This window comes from Scophthalmus maximus, chromosome 18 (assembly GCF_022379125.1).
Source record: "Scophthalmus maximus strain ysfricsl-2021 chromosome 18, ASM2237912v1, whole genome shotgun sequence".
NCBI lineage: Eukaryota > Metazoa > Chordata > Actinopteri > Pleuronectiformes > Scophthalmidae > Scophthalmus > Scophthalmus maximus.
In genome coordinates, this window is record NC_061532.1 from 11,508,266 (window position 1) to 11,533,218 (window position 24,953).

The 24,953-nt window shown below is 45.8% G+C and overlaps 1 protein-coding gene across 2 annotated transcripts in view; it reads left to right on the forward strand.

The window, feature by feature from the left end:
- The window catches only part of LOC118290434 (prospero homeobox protein 1), a 28,160-nt gene extending 8,968 nt beyond the window's left edge, over positions 1–19,192 (forward strand). Inside the window, exons 3-6 of one of the 2 annotated variants that reach the window (XM_035618115.2) lie at positions 320–427; positions 5,395–5,589; positions 18,124–18,305; positions 18,587–19,192. In XM_035618115.2, coding sequence (XP_035474008.1) covers positions 320–427; positions 5,395–5,589; positions 18,124–18,305; positions 18,587–18,593 — 492 coding nt within the window. In that variant the 3' untranslated portion in view covers positions 18,594–19,192. Of the gene's footprint in view, positions 1–319; positions 428–5,394; positions 5,590–18,123 lie in introns of both variants that reach the window. The other variant, XM_035618116.2, reaches the window with a different exon arrangement.
- Positions 19,193–24,953: the final 5,761 nt, after the last annotated feature.

Sequence of the window (24,953 nt, forward strand, 5' to 3'; positions counted from 1 at the left end):
TGCTCACTTTGACTGTGAAATGAGCCTCCTTATGTAAAAGCATCGGCTGTAGTGCTGGCCAGCATTTTATTTACCGTGACGCTCTCACACCTGATACGGACGATGCTAATTGCAAGCAAATGGTTATGCTTTGGTGCACTGTCTTCGCAACCCCCCCCCCCCCCCCCCCCCCCCCAGCAACCCTGCATTCATGCCTGAAAGAAAATTTGGTTACCCCTCACCCAAATCAATTATGTTGACTTTCTGATAATATCAGTAGCTACAAGTTGTTTTTTCCCTCCAAGCAATTGTTAACGTCCTTAACAACAGCTGTTTGCAGATCCAGGAGGGTCTCTCCCCCAATCATCTGAAGAAGGCCAAGCTCATGTTTTTCTACACCCGCTACCCGAGCTCGAATATGCTGAAGATGTTCTTCTCTGATGTCAAAGTGAGTCCAAACACAGTTTCTTTAACTTTACGATCTTTGCCAAAAAGTTGACCCTCCTTCTACATTATATCCTTTAATTTTCCATTTTCAAACTCAACCTTATACTATTACTTTCTTCAAATGGTGACAGCCCTTCATGCAGGGTGTTTAACGAGACAACACTCTTTTACCTGTTTTTTTTCCCTTTCTATTGCCGACTTTGTTTTTTTTGTTTTTTTTGCTCGTCCAATTGTTAAAACACCTGCTTAAAAAAGAGGAAGTTTGATTATGGATTGTGATCAGTCAGTTTCAGTTGCCTTGAATAGAGCGTGCTTGTCTGTCTTAAAAGAAGGCCCCTCCCTGAATTAAGTTAAGGTATTTTGTAAAAAAAAACACAAAGGAAAGAAAAACAAAACATAAACCATGGGTTTAAATAACGGAGCTGAAGAGTCTATGATTATTGTAAAGATAAAGAGTGGGATGAGTAATGGAGGGGTGGAGAGGGCAGAGGATAGAGAGGAGGATGGAGCCTAGAGACGGAGGGGTGGTTATCTGAGCAGGTGTAGGGAGGATGATTGGATAGAGGGAGGTTTAGGGAACATGGCAAGGATGACCGTTAGTTCCACTGGGAGTTTAATGAAGGGAATTTGTAAAACAAAGAACAACATGTAAACCTTACAAAAAAAACCCCAACAACAATGGCCGTTGTAGTGTGCGCAACCGAGGTTGTTCGCGTCACGGTTGTTTTGTTTGTGTCCCCTTCTCGGACCATACGGAGTTGTAAACACTGTGACAGATCCAGGCCATCTTATTCAAATCAGAAGATAAAGGTTCCCTTTTCTCCCAGCTGCCCCCTCTTGGATGCCATCACCACCAACCATGACTCGCGGCTCACATGGCTTTCTGAGGATTTCATTGGTGTGGTTGAAAACGGGGCAACACGTTGGCAAAGCCCTAAAGGCGCCTGTAAATGGTAATTCATTCAATATTGCAGCATCCCACGAATTTGACATTTTCTGTTGAAATAAGTTACAGCAACAGAGACTATTAGGGGGGTCCCCCATTTGGTTTTTACTAACTAACCATTCCCAAGGAGGTGGCCACTTCATGAAGGCCCTCATCAGATACTTAAACAAGGTCAAGCTAGTTAAGGGGATTATGAGTCACATTAGTTTGTTTTTGTTTTCTGCGGAGAACAATGGACTCGAGCTGCAAGTTAGCAGACATGTATGGGAATGAGACGGACTATCTAATTAGATTCAGCCTGTGCGGCCTCTTAGCGAGTGGCTGTCCTCAGACAAAAGTCTTGAAGGCTAATCAGGTCTCGACTAATCAGGTCTTGACTGTCGAGAACCTAATGAACGTGGGAAGTGGGTTGCCCTAACAACCGGGGGATGCTGTTGCCGTTTTTCCCCTTGATTAAGCTCCTTTCAAGACGATTGTGACTTCTTTTTTATTTTGTTGACTTTTGGTGTTTTTGAAATGTTTTGACAGAGGTGTCATAATACTATTGTTGGCGCCGCATATGTCAGCCTATAGTCCCACCGGCTTGAAGACATCTCATTATTATTGCAGATATTGTTTTGATGAAGGGGGAATGATTGTAACAGATTAATGAACAGATTAAAAAAGTGGTTTATTCAGTCAATTAATAAAGTCAGCGGAAGCTCTTGCCTTTGTAAAGAGATACAGTTTGTGTATGTTTTCACAGTTGTCTTTCGTTTTCAAGTGAACACAACTTGTATTCTTTGTCTATCTCCATGTGGCTCTTTTAGTGACAAGCCTCAGTATGTGGACCAGTCATGTGCTGTGTGTAGCGGAGGTCAGGAGGGCTTTGCCTTTTCTATATGTCATTCCTTCTCTTTTCTTTTTCTTTTTTTTTTGCTGATGGTGTGGCATGGTATGTGTGCCTCGGCGGTGCCGGGGAGAAAGAAAAGCCAGCGGCTGGATTTTGAGTCGCCGCAGTAACAAAAGCCCGCTTTCCAGGGCCGCTTTTTGTGTGCAGTCAGCCAATAGGCAGCCAGAGATTATCTCCCACAATTCACCCCTGCGAAAACAGGAAACGTTGGAAAGCCCTGATGACTGTGAAGGGGCTTACGAGAGCGAGAGAGAGGGAGAAAGAGAAAGAGAAAGAGGAGGAGAGAGAGAGAGGGAGGCCCGTACAGGCTTCTCTGTCTTTCTGCTCTCCTCTCCGCTTGTTCTGGATGTAGCTTAGCATTCTGAGGTCATCTGTGTGCTTTCTGCTCCATTGTTGACCAATGTGTCACAGAAAATGTTGGCCAGAGACACACCGAATGCTTTTCATCCAAATGCTTCTCGGCTTTTTTTTTATCCTATTCAAAATACAAAACTGTAAAATCACTTATTAGCTGATACACTGTACGTGTGGAGGTTTGGCACCTACAGTCGAAGCACCCTGAATTTTTTTTTTTTTTTTTGCAGGCAACTAATATAGTTAGGATACTTGACTGTTTTCCTTTCCTGGACTTCATGAGCATAGTGTGTGTGTGTGTGTGTGTGTGTGTGTGTGTGTGTGTGTGTGTGTGCCACTTTCTATCTTGTGCTGACCTTTCACAGGCTCTTGAGTGTGAGTGTGAGAAACATGCTCTCGTTGTCTCGCTCTCATATGCCTCTCAGCCAGGCGTGTACACACACACACACACACACACACACACACACACTTTCTTCGCTGCATATCATGTCGGTGCTGGCTGACCCCTGCCAGCTCTGATTAAGGAGCTGCACTGATGTGCTTCTTTGAACCAATTTCCTCCTTTACTCTGAACACACTCGTCCTTAGCTGCTATCAGGGGGTCTCTGCCCCCCCACCAGCAACCTAATGAACCGAGACTGCTAGAAGCTGTAGGGTGACTTGCCAAAATCGAGTCCCTGAGTGTGTCGAGTGCAGTGGGTGCAGAACCTAATGTAATTTACCTGCATGTACTGTATATGTATCATTGTGTGCTTCGTGCTGTTCGGCTCGAACACACAGGCACTAATACATCTCCTCCTGAGCCGTCGGTATAATAAAGTAATCCTGGTCCAATGTGACAAATCTATCCGTCACTCAGCTGCAGTGACACCAAAGGTCTCCTGCATGAGCGATGGCAACTCTTTCACTGACTTTAATCTCAGTATGTGGCGCTCAGATGCATGCCGGCATAGATCAACACCAATTCACTTATGTCTCAGGTTCACTCCCGCTAAGTCTCGTTCGGATCTTACACGCGAGGAAGGGTTTTATAGCTCACTGACAACTTGAGTGTAACGTGTTTGTGCTCTGTCACCCTCCGACTGTCTGCTACATTGTGTGTGTTTAAGAATAGCCCCGTGCAGCCGATGTATCTGTGTCAGTAGTTTGTTTGTTTGACACTCCGATGTCACGACCCCAGCTTGCTGACTGCTCACGTTCCAACCCTCTTCAACCCCCCCCCCCCCCCCCCCCCCCCCCCCCCCCACAAGCAAAAGCGCTATTGTCCGACATCGCTGACCTGCACCCGTCCTCCTCTCCTCCCTGCCGCCCTCCCTCGTTTCCCCATTTATGCTCACCCTGCACTTTAGGACAGCTACCATGCTACCCCTCCTCTCCCCCTCTTCACACCCTCCCAAACCTCTGCCAAACAATGTCAAGCGGACTTATTCTTTTCCACTCTGCCATTATGTCATCATTCCAGAAAGGCACTGCCCTCTCCTTTAGCCCCGTCCCACCTATGTCTCCTACTCTGATTCTCCAACTTTTCTTCCTGTCTTTCTGTCCCACTGCCTCGCCCTCCCGTCGCCATGTGCTTGCATTTTGCTCGACTGCCCTTCGCAGAGCGCGAAGAGTGTGCGTGCGTGTTTGTGTGTGTCCGTGTGTTGTCGAACAATAGCCAGGGCCTAATCTCCATGTCAAAACCACTCTGCCTCCCCAGCGAGCAGTCCGCTCAGCGTTTAGTAGCGTTTTGTCCCCCCATTCTTCCAGCACCACAAAAAGCGGACGGGGGGGGGGGTGAAGGCCAGTGTGTGTGTGTGTGTGTGTGTGTGTGTGTGTGCACACGTGTGCGTTAAGGGCATGGGAGATAGTTAGGCGTATCGACTTTTCACTTGCAAGAGTTATGAATGTGTAACATGTGATTACGGGCCGTCACTGAAGTGAATATAGTGTTATTTCTATATTTTTAAGGGGACCAATCCGGGTTGTCTAGACTTGGAGGGATCCTGATCCCCTGAGGTCCTTATCTAGTGGTTTGGATGTTTAGACAGAGTGTTTTCACTGCCGAGACCCGAGCTGGGACCAGCCGAGGGTCTTAATAGGTTTACCTCGCCCCATTGAATCCAGCCAAGCGGCACAGATCAGGTAGCCACAGCCTTCTCTGCAGCACTTACTGCCTCTATCTTCCGCTCTCCCTTTTTTTTTTTCCCCCTCCTTTGCTCTTTTTCTTCTCTTTTCTTCCTGCCTTGGAGGTGCGGAGAGGGGAGGAGAATCAGGGTGTAATTGGTGAACAGGGTTAAGTACATGTTTGAGCCCCCTGCGGGCCAGGGCGCTTCAGATGATGACTTAATCGTTTTTCTGGTCAATTATGTGTTTGTGGTCTTGCCCCCACCCCACCCTTTCCACCTCTCCCTCCACTCTCAGGGTTATGATAGGGGGGAGGTCTGCTCCCAGTAGGGGAGATGAGCCACACACTCACACACAGACAGACTCTCTCTCCTGTTCCTCCCAACCCGCTCGCTGTCTTACTCAATGTCTCTATTATCTCCCCTCACTCTGCAATTTGTGTTCTCCCTCATTCTTGTCGTTTATCTTTTTCTCTTTCAGTTTCCTCAAAGTCTTTTAAGTCATCGCCCCATGTCTCAACTCCCTAATGTGAAATGACTTGCTGTCATCCTCACTCTTCTCAGGTTTAGACACAGTCCCCGTGTATTTCCACTCAGAGTGTCTCAAGGGGTTTAAGTGGCAATAAAAATCACAGACTGAGATCCTAACTCCGCCTCATCTCTTGTTCCAGTTTAACCGCTGCATAACCTCCCAGCTGATCAAATGGTTCAGCAACTTCAGGGAGTTCTACTACATCCAGATGGAGAAATTTGCCCGGCAGTCCATCAACGACGGAGTCACCGGAGCCGAGGATATGAGCGTCAGCCGCGACAGCGAGCTTTTCCGAGCCCTAAACATGCACTACAACAAGGCCAATGACTTTGAGGTAAAGTAAACACCGGAGCCTTCTGAGCAAATTCTAAGAAGCTGTATGTGTGTGGTGAGATATCAAAAAACAGTGAGTTTCACCCGAGGCCTCGTGATGCAGACGGGTAGTGTGACACCTTCTAAACCCAGTCCGCTCTGTCACCGCCTTCCTCTCAATGAGTTCAGGTCTCTCACACATCCTGCCGCACTCTGCTCACTGTACTATAATGTATGTGGTCGCCTTGGACTGAAAACCAATTCCAAAATGCCACAGATTTCAGGTTTACGACAATGTATTTTCTCAATAATACCTCTGGATTTTTAGTGTGTGCATCTGAAAACACCAATGAAGACTTGTTTTCCAAGTATGCAATGTATAGCTGTGAGGAACTCTCACCTAATGAGGAAGAAACCTTACAGATACCTGGCTCGTATTGCCTCTTCCCCACTGTTAATTTCCCCTTAATGTGTGGGTGGGTGTGAGTGAAACCACATTTTACTTCCCTTCACCTCATTTACCGATCATCTGTGGTGAGATGTTTATGTGTGTGACTGTCTTCCAGTGTATTGTAATCATAAATTCTCAGCAGGCAACTTCACCTTTAACGTGTTTCAGTTTTCATACTTCTCGTTTTGCCACCTTGCCGTGTGTGTGTGTGTGTGTGTGTGTGTGTGTGCACGTGTGTCTGTAATGTTTCAGGAACGCCAGCGCACTCTCAATGTCAGCTGACAATAGACCTTTTAAAGGCTTGTGTTAAGAAGGACCTGGAGTGATCTGGGTGTGTGTGTGTGTGTGTATTTGTTAAAGAGATTGAGCCTATGTGCGTTCGTGTATGTGTGTGTGAGTGTTTTGTTGTTGCTGCATTTCCCAGTGTCCTGTTCACCTCGAAGGGTACAGCCGTCCCTTGGACCGGCCTGGCATGCTGGCAAAGCACTTCTCCTGTGTGTGTGTGTGTGTGTGTGTCTGTGTGTGTGTGTGTGTGTGTGTCACTTTGAGGGGGGAAAAAATCTCACTGTTATCAAGGTTAAGCGTCCTACTGTTTTAGTGAGAGGAAGGGGAGAGAAAGAGGGGGAGAGCGGGAAGAGGGAGATGGATAGATAGGGGAAGGGGGTGAGAGCTCGGAGACAAAGGAGAAAGTGATGAAGGGAGGGAGAGAGGGAGTCGGGGGGGAACGGAAAGGGGAGAAAGAAGGGTAGAAGGAGAGAGGGGTTGAAAGAGAGATGACGTGCAGGAGGGAAGTGCCCTTGTGAGCAATGGGAGTTTTGCAAGCGCTCACATTTAAAGTGCTTCACTCTCTTTCTCTCGGTTTCCGTCAATCTCTCTCTGTCGGTTATTTGCCCACTGGGGCTTCTCTCTGTGTGTGTGCGCACACACACACACACACACACACACACACACACACACACACACAGACACACACATCCATCTTCAGCCCTCTTAAGGGAGGCTTTGAAAGACTCTGGCAGGCAGAAGCACTTGCATGTATGAGGTCTCAATAAGCCCAGTCCCAAAAAGAAAAATTGACACCATTTCTTCCGCTCAGCTAATCATGGCCACGGTAGAAATCACTTGTTTAGGGACAGGGGGGGAAAAAGTGAAATCATTTAGAGAGTGAAACTTTCCTGCACTGATATTTAACACTCGTCCACGCTGTGGCGCGCTGCCATCTTTTCCCGCTGACATACTTCTTCTTTCCGAGGCAGGCATTTCCTGTCAAACCTCCGACAAGACCATCATTCTTCCCCTCGCGGCACCAGGAAGCTACTGTTGAAAAAAAGGCTTAAGGGGAACAGCCTATTTGCATACATAAATGTGAAAATTTGCAAGAAGACAGACAGAGAGGAAAAGAGTGCGCGAGGCCAGGTGAATAAGTCTTCTGTTGGCCGAGGAGCTACAGTGGAGGGGAACGCGGGCGGAGGAGGGAGGGAGGAAAGGTGTTTTGCATATGAAGGTTTTTTTTTCCTGCTGGGCAGGTGTCTGAGAGATACAGGAGCTGATTAGAGTTTAACACAAGGAAAATTTGCCCAGCCATGCAAATTCTAACCCCCCTGACAAACCAACCGCCTTGGTGAGCACGAAGACTCTGTGTTTGTGTGTGGCTTTTTTTTTTTTTTTTTGGTGTGTGTGTGTGTGTGTGTGTGTGGGTGTTATTTGTGTGTATGACCATGTGTGTTGGGAGTGCGGGTGCGTAGGTTGTGTGTGTGTGTGTTTTTGCCGTTTGATGTTTGTGTGGGAATGATGTGTTTGTGTGTATTTTATATGTGCATGGAGACATTTGTTATGTTTTTGCGTCTTACCTGCGTGCGTGCGTGCGTGCGTGCGCGTGTGTGCGTGTGTGTGTGTGTGTGTGAGTCATAGAGGTAATGTGGAGATGGAAATGTACTGGATGTGTATCAGGATGCCCCCAAGGCCCTTTTCTGTGGATCTCTCCCCTTTTCTCCTCCACCTCCTCCTCCTCCTCCTCCTCTTCCTCCCCTACCTACCTGCACCACCACTTGAAACAGGAGCCTACGCAGATTCAGCAAGCGCGGGCGCGCACGCACAGTCACACTCACACTCACACTCACTGAGTTTTCTCTTTGCCAGCTTCTGCATCATCAAAGTTCCATCCACCTTGGTGGCGTCTTTGGAATGAATATGTCCTCTGTTTCAGTGATCACACACACACACACACACACACAGAGAGAGAGACACACACATGTCTGTGGCCTTTCTTGTTTGATGCTAATCTGCTCTGTCACTGTGCTGGCCTAATACGCTCCCCATCTCCCTCCCAGCTCCTCTTTTGTCGCGATTGTTTCCTCTTTTCCTTTCATATCCCTCCTCCCTCACTCTCTCTCGTCGTCCCCTCTTCCTTCTGTTGCCTCTCTCCTTTCATTCTTTCATCCTCCTCTTTTGCATGTCTTCCGTTGCCCCCCCCCCCAACTCCCCCGCTCGCTTTTCCCCCCATTAGGAAGTTTTAATGGCATAATTGTCACATTCCTTCTGGCACAATGAACACCAGCGGTAATTAAAGAGCTTGCCGTTAATTACCTAGACCCTGGCTCTACTTTCCTCTTTTCTCAGCCCCCCTCCTGATCCTCTCCCTTCTTCTCTTTCTTCTCCGCTTCTCGTTCGCTCCGTCCATCACCATCAAAGTCTTCCGAAAACACACCCGGCCTCCCAAAGCCTTGACTTTGAGTGAAAAGTGCTTTCATGTGAGGACTCAAGTGAAAATTCTCGCTTAGTTTCCTTTTTCTTTTTACTCGGCAGCCCCCCCCCCCCTCGTCTTTGAACCCCCAATGACAACACACATCATCTTTCATAAAAACAGGAATGTATGTGACCCGGCAACGGGACAGAGACGGCGAGGGTGCGAGGGAGAGAGGTGGGGTCTGATAAAGAGGCAGTTTTATGATGGCTCTGGGAAACTCTCAGGTTTCCATAAGGCCCGACGAGGCCAAGTTTCCTCTGTCAGTGCCCACTCCTCCCACAGAGGACACACTCACGCATGCATGCAAACAAACACACACCTCGCCATTTAAAAAAGGAAGTGGCTAAGATCTGTATGTGGGAGAGTGTTTCCAGCAAAAGTGGCGAGAAGCCTTTGGCCATGCACGCACACACACACACACACAAGTACACCCACACACACACACAGGTATCGTGTGTCCTCCCTTATCAGCTGCTCTTTCTCCTTTTGGAAAGATGTGTCACCCCTTGTGTCCCTCTTCCCCTTTTGTCTATCCATCTGTCTGTCATCCCTCCAGTTGAAATGATAATGCCCTTTCACGTAAGCGTACTTGTCCACTGTGCTTTTATTCGTTTTTTTCACCATAAGTTACCAAATTATGACTTTTCCACTCCAGGTCCTTCTTTCTTCTCCTCCTCTCTTTGCCATTTCCCTCTACAGTCCTTCCTTATCTTCTGCTTTTTCATCCTCGCCTCCCTCCTTCCTGCTCTCTCTCGGTGTCTCTCCATCCATTACCAGAACCACAGAGAGCTGAGAGCAGATGCTGTCTGTCCAACCGCCATGCCCCATAGTATTGTGTGCTTCACCTCTCCTTCCCCCCTCCCTCCCTCGTTCCTCCTCTTCATGTCCCTCTCGGGTCTCCATTTGTTCTCCACCCGGAGAGGCTAATGTCTTTTTTCTCCTCCTCCTCCTCCTCCTCCTCCTCCTGCTGCTGCTCTTCCCTTCGTGTCTTGCACTCCTTTATCCCTGCTCATTTTTGTTGCTGTTGTTTTCTCAGCACATAGGACACGGTGTGTTTGTGTGCGTGGGTGTGGGGTGTGTCTTTGACCGGGGTCCGACCTCAGGGAATTGGGAGGTGAAAAGGCCAACACTGTTGCGCTGGATGCACAGATACACCCTCAAACATGCAAAAACATACATAAGTAGCTGAAAAACACACAGGAGTCTGGTGTGTTCTCTGAAAGGCTCTAGGGTTCTCTTTGAAGAGCGACTGCAGACAAAAAGAGGTAGAGGAGGGAAGGAGCAAGATGAAAAGCGGTATAGGCCGTATAGATTTAGGTTCAGAGCAGCCAAAAATACAACCGACACAATTTGCCAGTGGGTTTAAGTCAACAACACACACCTCCCCCACCCTCCTCAAATCTTCAACACCTCCCGTCATTACGCTGTTCTACTTCATTCCCATTGAGAAAAGCGCTCATCCCACCAAACATCCCTTCAGTACATGTGCATTCATCACACGGCCCACTACAGCTGTACAGGATACTGTCATATACAGCAACAACAACAAAAAGGATGAGCGCTTGCTGTCCTTGTATACTTGGCAACTGTGTGTGTAATATGCAGATGCTTTTCCTATCAGCTTTTTCAAATTATTTTCAAAGGTAAGTGATATCACAGATTTAATAGACGATCACAGATACAGGCTAAGGCGTAGAAATTGTGAGAATGAATTAATATGTGATGCTTGAGAGGTTGGTGTGCCCGCAAATATGTTCAAAAATGTGGGGTTTTTTTAACTGAACTTCATGTTAATAGTGTCAGCTTTTATTTGCCTTGGTCTTGGAATATCTGACTCTGAGATTTCGCCTATACCCATAACTAAAGTTTTCTTTTTAAAACAGTGTTTTAAAACAAAAACGTTCTCTGTCCAGACGAGCGTTTGAGCTTTTAGGTCAGTACAAATCCTCGTCCACACTAACACACCTGAAAAAGCATTTCCACGCGTCTGTTCACGAGGAACAACAGTAATGAAAAGTAAAACGAGGGATTTCTTTTCTTGGACCAATGAAGAGGTGTAACTAAAACTTAGAGTGGGTGTTTAAAACGTTTCCCTTCACCGCTGGTTGTCGAGTCGTGACTGATAAGAACCAATCAGGAAGCGAATGCGGCTGACTGCGTCATCGTTTCCCAACTTCTTCATTTTGGCTCAGCGACACTACAATGCAGCCGCGCTCAGCCCCTCCAGAGTAGTATGGACGCCAAGCGTAGATGTAGCAGCAGTGATGCTTTGTGAAACCAAAACGTAGTAATGTGGATGTCACTTTCTGCTGCCAACACATTAGAATTGAGCTTTTAACGAGTACATCTACAAACTGTCTAGAAACAACGTTGTACCTCTGGCTAATCCACCGAACATGCTCTCCACCGTTTTCATTAGAACAACTTTCTAGTGAAGGAACAGTCCCGGTGAAAACTGTTGACAGTGTGTCACAGAGGAAAATAAAACCTCTACAAGACAAGATTACACTTATGGTAACTCCACGTGGTCCCTTGGGATCTGCTGGCGGTAATCGATTCAAAACAGATTCTAACAGATCTTCCGATATTACCGCAGACCCTCACCATGTCACGGGCATTTCCAACTTGTCTTATGGCTTTTTAATTCTCTTAGTGAGAAGAGTTAGGAAAAGAAAAGAATAGAGAGTGGGATCATCTGCTCCTCTGTGAATAGCCGGGGGCCATTGAGCCCCCCCCCCTGTCTGACGTAGCCTGACAGGTCTTTTCTTCATCGTGTGTGTGTGCTTGCATGCGTGAGTGTGTATGGGAGAACAAGCCACTTTATTCTGTGCACTGATGAAATGACCAGAGCTGTGTTTAAAGCCTGGCGCTCCAGGGGTAGCGAGGAATCACTCAAACATAAAGAACTACATGATCCCCTCTCTCCTTTTCTCACCTGCTCTCGCACACAAAAACACATCCTTCTCCGTGGGCTCACACAACACTCGACGCACACCCGCTTACCCGCGCAGCCCACCCCCTTCCTCCTCGCTTCTTCTCCCCTCTCCTCCCTCCTTCGTCCCCCCCTCCTCCTGTCCCTGGTCACCTTGTGAGGGGCAGCCTGCTCTGTGGCACAGCTGCTGATTATGTCATTATTTCTGGACCATTTTGGTCTCCCTCCGTGCGTGTGTGTGTGTGTGTGTGTTACACACAAGTGACTAATGAAGCGTGGCAAAGGGACTCGATGCCAAAATGACCAGGGCGTGCATCAGAGCTGCAGATGTGTCAAAGCAAGTCCCCCATTCACACACACGCACGCGCGCACGCACACACACGCGACATTACATTGACTTATATTCTTTTCCTGGAGACGTACTCTGACCTTAACCATAACTACTATTTGCCTAAGCCTTACCACAACCTTCAAACCATGTCTTCACCTGAAGATTTAATGATTTTCATTATGGGGACTTGCTTTTTGTGCCCATAAGGACAAAAAAAAGTGCTACAAAAAATAGTAACAAATAAATAAACCGATTGAGATGCCACACAAAATAAAAAGTAATAATCCCCCCCAAAAAAGATACACACTTTTTTCCCAATCCAATTGCTGATGCCAAACTCTGCCTCCTCAAATCCAATCTGCAGTTTAATTTTTTTTCCTGCCATCTTGTTCCTCCACTTGCCCTCCCATATCTCCTTCTATCCACCCATCCATCTTCCATCCTCCATCCTCCCCTCCCTCCCTCCTTCGCTGCAGCTCCTTGCTCTCCTTCCTTTATTGTTTGCCCGCCCACCCACACCCTCCTTCGTGCTACCCCTCTATTCTTCCTCACCCTCCCTCCCCCTGTTCTCCTCCTCTCCAGATGTCCTGTTCCTATCTCCCAGACTCCCTCGCTCCTTTCTTTCCCTCGTGCCTCCTGCTCTCTCTGTCGCTCTGAGCCGGGCTGACTTCCTGACCTCCAGAGGCCCCGGTTACAGCACTGTGTGACCCACCCGCCTCCCACCCCATCCCACATTTAGATTGCTTTCTCTCAACCTGTGTCTGCCATACAAGCTCATACAATGAATTTTTAAATGTCTAAACAAGGGCCGAACAGTGATTTCAGACTTCCCTACTTTTGGAGGTTTTTCTGGGTATCGGTTATTTTTCGGTCTGTCGTTACATCCCCCCAACAACCCCTAATTTCTTGAAACCGAGGGAAACGCAGGGACGAACGCGAGAGGAGGGAGAGGTCAAAATGAGGGCCTGACATGATATTAATTCTCAGCCTGTGAGTGTCCAAAGGTAGGGGGAGGAGGCAAGACAAGATGGAGGGAGGAGCGAGGAAGATGGGATAGGGGAGCTACTGCATCAGCGTCTTTGACCCTGTCCTGTCCTTGACTCCCCAGCGGAGGTGCACCTTGAGAAGAGCCCATGTGACACTTGTGCTCATGCTCACATACACAAACACACGAGCGTATTTGCAACCGTCCCTCAAGGCTCCATGTTCTCAAGGCTATCAGTGCAGTGAGGGTGGCTGGTGTTTGCTCAGCTTTGAGGCCTGTTTCCCGTCCCAGTGGTCTCCGGTAGTAGCAAGCACTGATCCGCACGTCACAAACGAGAGACTGTTGTGAAAATGAGGAAAATTCAAGCACTTGAGGAAAAAACAAAAAGAGGCGAATAATAATAATAATAATAATAATAATAATAATAATCCCCCTGAGACTCAATATTTTCCAAGTTGTTTGGACTCCTCAGCCGTGGCACAGCATTATCAGGGGGGAGGGGAGAGGGGGCAAGTGCACTGAGGTGTAGGAAGAAAGGGGACATGGGTTGTGTTTGGCTAAAGTGACAGTGTGCGCCAAGAGCTTATCAAGGCCTTTGTAGATTATCGATCTGAGCAGATACGTGGGGCACAGGGGCCTATGTGTGAGTGCGTTTTTCGAGGTTTGGGAAACTCTGGCTTGACTCACTAGAGATGTCACAGGCCTGTTTCAGTTCCACTAACTGTTTTTAAACTTATTTTTCGCTGTCTTGAGTAGATGCAGTCACTTTAAAAAAAGAAAGATATTTTAGACATTAATGCCAGAGGGTTTGTGCATTGAGAAACTGCTCAGTGCTCGTTTCACACACAACTACAGCGAGCGCAAACCATGGTAAGTGCTGGTATTCCCAGGCAGTGTTGGGGTTAGGAATTAACCTGGCTGGCAGCGGGGGCTAATGTGTCCCTGCATTTCATCCTTCAAGGCTGCAGCTCGCAAGTGGACGGACACGGACACACACACACACACACACACACACACACACACACACACACACACACACACACACACACACACACACACACACACACACACACACACACACACACACACACACACACACACACACACACACACACACACACACACACACACACTTGCACACACAGCCTTATCTTCCAGGGTCTCGTCTTGTTTGGCCAATGCTGTGCAAATAGAAGGTGCAATACATCTCCTGACAGTTCCCAAAAGCAAAGGGGGAGAAACATGTTGGCCAAACAAACAGCCAACCCTGAGTCACCGAGAGAGAAGAGATTTCTCAGGCTCTACCGAAACACGTTCGAAAACACACACACACACACACGCGCACTGTGTGTGTGTGTGTAACAGTAGCCTGTATATTAGGGCTTGGGCCTCTGGCTACCTTTTTAAACGTTTGTCTAAGCAGTCTTAAGACCGGGGCCGCCACTGAAGTGAATAGCTCCCAGCAAGCCGTCCACGGGCTCCTATTGTCCTCAGTCATATTTTATTATCTCATCAAAAAGCAGGAAATCCGATTCCCTCTCTCTGAAAAAGAGCTTATCCTTCTGTCTCAAAGCAACCTGTCACAAGAGAGGGAGATGGAGAGAGGTGGAAAGAATGGGGGAGAGGGAGGGGGGGGGGGGGGGGGGGGGGGGTCAGTGAATGAGAGTGATTAACCGCCTCATTGCTGTCAGCGCTCCCTCGTTCTCCTCCCTTCTTTCTTTCTTCTTGATTGGTATTTACCCAACACACAGCAGGACGCAAAGTTTAGGGCAAAAGTGTGTGTGTGTGTGCGTGTGTGTGTGTGCGCGTGTGTGTATGGAGACGAGCTTTATCCCCTTTGTTGATTCTTTTCTCCCTCCTGATCTTCCTCCTTTCATATTGTATTACACAGGGGTAGATCAGCAATAATATCCCCTTTCACGAAGCAGTTTTTTTTGTTGGTTCTCCCCGCTGCACACACACGCTTCCATTCTCTCCGCCTTTCCCTCACCTTCTCTCAGAACCGCAACTCTTTAATTTTGAGACAGCACGACTTTTGTCGTACACAGCACCTGTGTGACACATGAAGAAGTCGGCCACAGTCGAGCTTGTCCTCTTTCTCTCTCGTCGCTGAACTACAAAACTGAGGAGCAGAAAAGAGCCCCACTCTTCATCATGACCTAATAGTCATGATTTAATTAATATTTTCAATTTTCCCTTAACTGAATAAGCATAAAAGAGTAATTCGTTATTTGATCGTGGCTTAGAAATGGACGCCGTTCACCAGGTGAACAATATTTCCTTCAGTGTTGCCCTACAACACCGATCAAATCATCATTTTATGATTGTGAATCCATGAGACAAAACAAGCAGAAAGGACAACGGCTGTGTTGTCTATATTAATATTAAAAAATGAGTGATCGCAGGGAGAGTTGAAGGCATCAGAAAGTTGTCTTCTTAAATTAACTTTTTCATTTTTTCATTTTCCAGAGGCTCCAATTTCCTCGTCCTCGCTAAAACATTAAGCCAGAATTTTCAGCTACCCACCCCGGGGACTGTATTCGAAAAAGTTTTTTTTAAGTGAGAAAAACGCAGGCGAAAGACAAAAAGATGCGTTTTCAGACTATGCCAGCATAGTGTGGATGTATGTCACCTCATTTTGCCTTTTCCAGCGATCATTCCTCTCACACGCACACACACACACACACACACACACACACACACACACACACACACACACACACACACACACACACACACACACACACACACACACACACACACACACACACACACACACACACACACACACACACACACACACACACACACACAACTCTCCATCCCTGAACTCTTTTTTTTTTCATGCCTTTCCCTCCCTCCGTCTTTGTACATCTGTCCTTTAATTTCGGGCTCTGCAGAGAAGTTGTTAAAAAGCCCTATGAAATATGTATGAAGGATTGTTAGCCACGCGATTGGCCCCATTTACCGGACAGCCTAGCAAATGAACGGCCACACTGGATAATCCCCCACAATGCCTCTGGAACAAAGGCCCAACAGCTGACCCAAGAGAGAGAGAGAGGGAGGGAGAGAGCGAGATGAAGAGGGGGGAGTGAGAGGGGACAGAATGGGACGAGGGAGGGGTTCACCAAACAGTTGAGGCTCACTGCTGATCAGGAGGCAGCTCGCTCACATACACAACTCACATGTACTCACAAAACAAAAGCTGGTGGGACAGGAATAACCTCCTCTGTTCTCTCACTCCGCTCCCTCTCCTTAGACTCTTCTCTGCCCCTCCTTCTCTCGCCATCTCTCCCTGCCTCCTCCTCCCCCCTCCCTCCCTCCCTCCCTCCCATTCTCACTCTCTCAGTCAAGAGGATCTGAAATACCAATACCCTTTTCTCCTTGACATTGCTTTCTCCTTGCAGTCAGCGTTTTGCTGTCCTTTTATAGTCAAAACGTCAGGAGAAATTCCATGCAGGAATATTCTTAGTAATGCGGCACTCCGTGCGTCTAACGGCCGGTGTGCCGCGCTGCACCGGCCCGTTAGCGGGGTCTTTTGGGAAAAGCGCGCTGGCGTGCCCGCACACACTCTGACTGTTCAAACGCACACACACAAAGTTAGCCTCAAACTAGGGTCATTGTGCCAGTATTTGAGAAACGACAGGAGCCCAAACAATGAATTATATCCACTTTTATCCCTCCAGAGGGGAATTCAATATTTGGGGAATTGGGTTAGCTTGTGTTTTTTCTCTGTGCCAAACGCACACACACGTACACACACGCACACGCACACACACACACTCACACACACACACACACACACACACACTCCTAATTCACGTTTTTAACTCGAGCAGTGGACAAAGATATGCACACACATTCACACACAGCAGACACACGGGCATCTTAGCCCCCATTCATCACCCCAAGGGGGGTATGGTGTCCCAGGTGTGTATAAGTGTGTGTGTGTGTGTGTGTGTAAAGAGGCCTGCCTGTGTGTGCGCACATGTCCGTCTACGTGTGTGTACCAGTGGCCACTAACCTTGCTGTGTCCTGACACTCCTGATGAGTATCTGCAGGACACTGGAGGAGAGGAGCGGCATGGAGTGCGCACTGTCAGGCATTTGGGCAAGCTGCTGCTGCTGCTGCTGTATGTGTGTGTATGTGTGTGTGTGTGTGACTGTGTGTGAAGTGCGAGTGTTTGTGTGAGCATCAAGGGAGGTGGGCAGGGAGACAGTCAGCATTATCCAAGCAGGTGACCCCTGAAGGCTGCGTCGCCCTGGAGCTTTGAATCAAGGAAAGAGACTCAGCCAAACACACCAGGCTAGTGTGTGTGTGTGTGTGTGTGTGTGTGTGTGTATAGCGAGCATTATGTAGAGCTCTGTCACACTGCAGGATGTGTCATCTCCTTGGCACAAGGAGGTGTGTGCGCTGGTGTGTGTGCTCACGCCTGCATGAGCGTGTGTGTGTGTGTGTGTGTGTGTGTGACAGAGTGTTGGCTTGGGGGAAGGTGTCACAGATCTTTGCCAGACTAATCATCTCCATGGTGTCGGTGAGTGCTGCTGTCAGGGACACTAAAGAGGCGGCGTGTCTCCCCGTTCCCAAAGCATTTAGTACTTCCTCTTTCGCCAGCACCTCTCCACCGCTCGTCACTCCGCTCCGCTCTCGTTTGGTCACAGATTTACAGTGGGACCCATAAAGATGTCACGCTCGCAGTGTTGCGTGGAGGGAAGTGTGCGGTGTGAGAGACCTGAGAATTCACAAGAAGTGACTTTTTCTCAGGCCGACGCCTCAACTGGCTTTTTAAGGAAGTAGATACTGAAGAGATGGAAGATTTATGGTTTTACATCCACTGTGAAAGTATGAACATGTTCCACAGCTGAAGAGTTGACATTTGATTGAGGACAAAGTTAAGAAACTACTGCAGACTGTGAGGTGTAACTGAAATGTGATGGAGCAGGAATTATTTCAGGTGCTCGAGGTTCCAGCTCCATCCATTTTTGTCACTGACAGTGTAGGTCGACAGGCAACTGTTGAATTATAGGTAAAAGATGAACGGCTGTGGCGACTAAAATTGTCAATCCTGGTAGCCATAGTTGACCACCTCTATTCTTCCTGTGTCCGTAAAGGTCCCTGAACGCTTCCTGGAGGTGGCTGAAATCACACTGAGAGAGTTCTTCAATGCCATCGTGGCTGGAAAAGACGTGGACCCATCCTGGAAGAAGGCCATCTACAAGGTCATCTGCAAACTGGACAGCGAGGTCCCAGAGATCTTCAAGTCCCCCAACTGTCTCCAAGAGCTTCTACACGAGTAAATTCCTCCTCCTCCTTGCTCGACGCTTTGTGCTTTTTTTTTTCTTTTCTTTTCTCTGATTTCTTAAAATTTGAGAATGATTTTCTCTTTTGTTTTATTTCCTTTCCCCAAAAAACTCTACGTTTGATTTCCATTTTTTTTTTTTGAATGTATGAAAGTTATGAAGTAGCATTCCCAATCTGAAGCCTCTGTGGCAGTTCCTAAATGACCTAGCTATTGTGTTGTTGTTCTTATATGATAATTATCATGATGCTTATTATTTGTTTTGTTTTTCTAAGATTCTGATGAACTGAAGAGACTCTAATCTTACTGGGTGTTTTCTGGACTGTGTGATCCCTCCTCCGTTTAGGCTTGCTATATGATCAACACTAACTAAGTCCTCAGTGCGTGAAAGGACTTCTTGAGTTCCCACTTACAATACTAAGAGCATAGGCTGGGTTCCTGAAAGACTTGATTCAAAGGCACCCAGCAGTGCTCCTGCAATCCAGTGGGATGTCCGCACGAACTGTCCCCGCAAAGTGGGGCGCCCAACAGACTGTGCTACTGAAGATTCCCCTCACAGGACGGTCACACACATGCACACAAAAACAAGGCCTAGTGAGGTTATTGACTGGACTTAGACTGGACCCGCGGTACTGGTCTGTACTGGTCAGTGGGACTGTTTTCAAATAGCTACTGAGCTCTACAATGTTTTGAAGTTTTCCCAGCAAGTAGGGCATTGTGTTTATTGGGTGTACATTATTATTTTGATTATTATTACTGTTGTTTCTGATTATTATTATTTGTCATCATTGCTTGCTGAAGTTTGGCACTTCACAATCTGTTTGTCCCTTGATGCCGCTGCAGAAAAAAAATAAATTATTGCTATTAATATTATTCCACAAGAGTTTAGATTTCTGAAATATTTTTCCCATCACTTCTCCTTACTCGGGTTTTAGTCCATCTCTGGAGTGGACTTTGGCTTTTTTTATTTCCTTTATCGTGGCTGGGGTCTGGGTTAACTTGCCTTGAAAGTGTTTCAATTTTAGTTTTATTCAAGGGCCACAGGAGTGGGCTTCTCTATATGCCTGTAGCAACTAGCCCATCCTGCAAACGAACCGTCTGGCAACGATGCTGGAAAAGCATGAAGTAAACGGTGCAGAAGTACAGAGGTATGAGGAAGTGTGACTTTTGGTGCATAACTTGTCAAGTCTTTTTAAAAAAAGGCTAAATTTCCACAGCTACTCCAGCTTTGATAACAACACTGCTACCACTACATGAGCCATTTGTTCAGCTATCAAATAAATCTTATCTAATTTCCAGTTTCTTTAGTGGTGAACATATGCAGTAGTGACTGCATAGTTTTTTTTTCCCCTCACATACTGTAGAAGCCAGTAATTAGCTTGTGTGAGATGAAGTCAGCTGGGTTGTATGGCACACTTTTAATGTGATCAGCCTATACAAGGTGTAAATTGCATTAATGCCGTTAATACTTGAATATATCAGAATACTGTGGCAATTTAAAGTACAGTGATGCTGAAACAATATCTAACAACACATGGAAGATAATTCAAGGAAACACAGGCATTCATTAATTCTGCACACACACACACACACACACACACACACACACACACAGTCATATACACACACACACACACACACACACACACACAAACCACCTTCCCTCCATGTTCACCTGCCTGTGAGTGATGAGTGATCTAGCTCTTCTCTCAATACAACAATGGTAGGTCAAAGGTAAGCACTCACCCCAGGGGTAGATGGAGAAGCTCTCAGCACTACAAAGAACGCGGACAAAGACGCAGAGCGAGGAGCGGTACGCACCTGAAACCCTCCGTTCTTGTCCCACCATCCCACGCTGGCAGCTTTTAAGACCCAAAGTATGATTCTGTTGAAGCAACTGTGCCCAGGCTGTTGAAAACACCATTCCTTTCACTTCTACCTGAGATACTAATCCCAGATTTTTCCACTTGAGTTGTACATGTAAACCCAGCGTATTTATTATTTTCATCCAATCTCTCAGGCTTGTCAGGTTTTTCAGAAGTAGTTACTGTTAGCTGGCCTTTTGATGAGGTAAGTTTGAAGCAAGGAGAGGACTTGAATACTTTAATAAAGTGTGTGAGCCGGCCGTTGATCTCACCCTGGCAACGTTGGCTTACAGTGTGTCTGTGTGTGTGATCAAGAGATCAAAAGGGGGCAGGTTGCTTAACCTGCTGACTCGTCTAAGTGAGACAAAGCACCTGACAAAAGGAGGCAGCGAAAGACAGAGAGCTACTCCCTTCATTATGTCGCCCCTTCTCCTCCTCCCCAGACAGTGTTCTTCTTAAGATCCGGAGCCCTGAGAGAGCGAGCCGGACACTTTTCTCACTGAAGGATGGGCTAGGCTCTTCATGTCTCAGAGTGTCAAAGCACCAGCCAAGGGCTCTAGAGCGCCACAAACAAAGGAGAAGGGAAAGGACACTTTTATCTGATGCACAGATTATTATCGCTCCCCATCCTCCCCCTTCCTGCAACCCCGCCCTGACGTTAAAGAGTTCCTGCGCCTAAAAAGATTACTTCAGGATAATGAAGGGGAAAAAATGGATTAGCAAGACCTTAATACCGCGTCAAAAATATTTTTGTCAAGTTTTCCCTTTGTGGCGTCACTTGATTTTTAGGACAATGTTATTTAAATAGATATACAGTATAGCCTTTTTTAAAGAAATGTAAAATATAAATCTATGATTAAAATATATACTGTAGTGGGAGTTCTTTGAAAGGCACTGTTAGTATTTGTTTCATAAAAGAAATTTTGAGATATTTTTAGTGACTGCTTTGTTTAAATCTGTATTCTGAATAAGTGAATTGTTGGTAGATTAGGAGCATTGGTTGTTGGTTTTTTTGCAGGTTTTGTGGCCAGTTTTCTTTGGTTTCTTTACCTTTTTTATTGTGCTGAATGGCTCGTCTTCTTGAGATCAGAAAAAAATTAACTTGGAATCCATTTTCAGAGTATGAAATATTGTTGTTGCTGCTGTAAATACTGTCAGGATGAAACAAAGAATAGCTGTACAGTTTTTTCTATTATCACTCAGAGTGCTAGAGAAGGGTGAGAGTGGTTAAATAAAGGAGGGTGGAAATAAAGAGGGATGACCTGTTCTCTCCAACTGGACTTGTAACCACTTTTCCAAAAACCCACAGGAGAGTTCTTGTTTTTCGGTTTTCTTGCCATGCCTTTAATGGGGTTCTGTTTCCCGTCGGCAGTGCCCTTGAAGTTGCACCAGCATCCGTTTGTTTAATTTTTGCGGACAGAACGATGCATTCGCCTAGCGGTCGGGTAATGATGATGTCACGGAGCTGCCCGTTGGCAGTCTGCGGGACCAGCTTATGTCCAAAAACAAGGGCAGACTGCCACCGACGTAGCTCTAGATTTGACCCGGGAGAGGGACAGGAACCCATTGTCATCAGAAGACCAGTGTCATGGAGGGGGCACATGTTGTACAGTAACAGGTTTTGTTGTTTTTTTTAAAGAGAGAGACAGCAGACAAAAAAAAAGTGATTTATAACCTTTTTTACTGCATTCAAACAGTTGGGAAAAGTTTGGACTTTGAGGAATTTCTGTACGCTTTGCATTGAGTGTGTTTGTATGTGTGTGCGTTTGTGTGTATGAGTGTGTGTCAGTTTGAGAGAAAAGACCGATTATGAGAACCTGTGAACCAGTGAGTGACACAATTCTCAACACTGTGGCCCCACCCCCACCCCTGGGAGTACCATCCTGACATGTAAATGATTCTCATTAAGCGTTGGCAACGTGTGTTTGGTGTGTGTGCGTGCGTGTGTGAGTGTGTTGTGATAATTTCCTCTGATCTGTTTTCTGACCTGTTTGAAAGGGGTTTTTGTTTCTCTATGCTTTCAGTAGTAATTTTCTATTATTATTATTATTATTATTATTATTATTATTATTATATCGCTCCTCTTTTTTGTAAATATCAATGATGTGGACTTACAGTGATATAAACTGCCTTTGTATAACTTAGCAATATGTTATGTAAATAGTGTTTTGTTCAGGCTTTTTGTATAACATTATTATTCGATTCTAGTGCAGTAAATCCAACTGGAACAGCCATGTTTCAAATACAGTCTGAATGACTACACACAGGTTGTAAAATAAAACTCATATGGCTGCTTTTTTTTTCTTTTATTGGTGTCTTTTTGTCTTGCAGATTTTGTGTAATTTATTGGTTTAATTTATCCTAATTTATTTGATGTTGTTTTCTTTTGTTTTTCAAACAGGGAAGGCTGCACTGCATTTCATTTAGTAGAACCAGCTTAAAATATAATGATCCAAAAAATACCGAAAAAGTGAATTTCGTACTCTGGGAATCTCATTCAATTGACAGAAATGATTTAACGGAGATCTTGGCAGCTAAATGGAACTGGACAGCTTAAAAAAAACAAAAAACAGGTTGTAATGTTTTGTTCCTGGACAGGGCCGAGGGTGAGCTAGAAAGCGGAAACTAGTTTGAAGCAGTTTTGTATTTTCTCTAGAGATTTTTTTCCCCCTCTATTACTTTGGCCCAGCCCCAAAACAACCAGTAGTCAAATTGCCTTTCGTGCCTTCACCCTCTATGAACTGAATGTATGTGCAGTATATATGCAAGCTTGTGCAAAATGGATAAAAAATTGGAAATAAAAATGAAAAACAGAGCAAAAAATGTCTGTGATTTATTTACATAACCTTCCATGAGGTACATAAACAATACAAAACAGGAATGTTTGGATTTAAGTTAAATAAAGACATGATACTACCCTGATATCGCTTGTTTTGCTTAGCAGTGCTGATCACTGATCACAGTATTGGACAGATTCTGTATCATGTTCAAGCGAATCAGTGCTGCCGTGTCATTCAATAGACTGAAGGGTTTGGCTACAGACTGCAAACCTCCGAGCCCAGTTTTTCTCCTCAAGCTCCACAACCTCTGAACTGATTAAAGAAATCATCAGCAAACATTGTGAAAAAAAATTGTTGATAAAGGCGAGTAAATAAATGCTGAGATAAAAGTTGAGAAACGAGCCGAAAGACAAACGGCTTGGAAATCTGGCTTATTCTAACTAGAGCAGTTATTGTCATTAACACGTTCCCCTAATCTGCCAATTATTTTCGAAGTTAATCGTTTGGTTTATAAAAAGCTAAATGTTTGAGAAGCTGGAACCAGCAAATATTTTGCATTTTTATTTGAAAAATAACTAAAGCAGTCTAATTTATTTCCATAATTAATTGATCGATTAATTATTGCAGCTAAAGCTCTAACCAACATATATTGTGTGTGTGTGTGTGTGTCTGTGTGTAGTTGTTCCGACTAGTGAAATGTTATAATATACAAAAAAGGTATACATTTCGACTGAAATAACTGTCTGCAATTTTTTAGATCAGATTTTACTTTGCTACATATTTATAAAAGAAAAAAATCTAAACATAAATTAGCATATTTCATGAGTGCAGATTGTATTTGTGGATAAGTTTGAGAGTCTTTAAAGAAAAAATATGCGTTTCACAAAGGCTGTGTGTGTTCTCTCTGCGTCATTTTGCAGTTTTCTTATCATGACCTCTTATTCTTTTATCATGACCTCCGTTGTATTTTCCACCACGCCTGCCTGTTTCACCGTTTCTTTTCTTTCTTTTGTTCTTGTCTGACTGCTTTTCACTCTTTTTTGCTTTGATGCTCATTTTTGGAGTTGCTTCTTTTGTGTCTTTCTTGCTTGCTTGCTTTTATTCTTTTTTTCTCTCTCTCTATCCCTCTCCCGTGTTCCTTTTCCCTCTCGTCCTCCGCCTGCCATCCCTCGCTTGCCTTAACCGGAGGCTACAGCTCCTTAGGTTGGGCTGAGGCAGCATCTTTGTACAACACCGACCGTCTGCTCTGTAATCAAATACCATCTGTCGCTACATCTGAAGACTCACTCTCTCGCTTCCTCCATCACACACACACATACACATAGACACACACACACACACACACACACACACACACACACACCACATCTGTGCTTTACACTTGTGAACAATGTGTGTGCGTTTTTTATGTACAATGACCCGTGTACTTACAATCATTCCACCTGATTCATTCTTGGCCTGCAGAGAGGAAGTCACTGGAGTCACTTTCACCACTTCCTGTTTTTTTCCACCTCTCCTGCTGGGGGTTCAAAGGTCATTGTCTTCAGGTATCCATGTTTGTTCTGTGGCCCTGTGTGTCAGCAAGACCTTGGCTGCTGTATCAGACGGGAGATTGTGGACTTTAGGTCTTCAGTCTTAGATCAACGGCCCACTATCTCAAAGGCTGCCAGCCTTTCCCAATGTTTGCCCAATGTTTGTCCCTGCTCCGGCACAGAAAACGTTGACACGGTCCCCAAGGTCTCTCACCAAGTCCCTCCTCCCTTCGTGGTCGCTTGTTATCGCATGCTCAGGTTCAAGAACATTTTCCATTTGGTGTTAGGGTGATTTTTTTGTTTTGTTTTAAAAGTGTATTTTACAACACGGAGACAATGGGGGGGATTTACAGCACACCAACCTGACAACAAAAAGAAATCTTTACTGACATAACTCTCCATCCTGGGGAACCTTTGTGATGAAGAAACACTGGGACTCATTTCGATTTCTTCTCTGTGCGATCC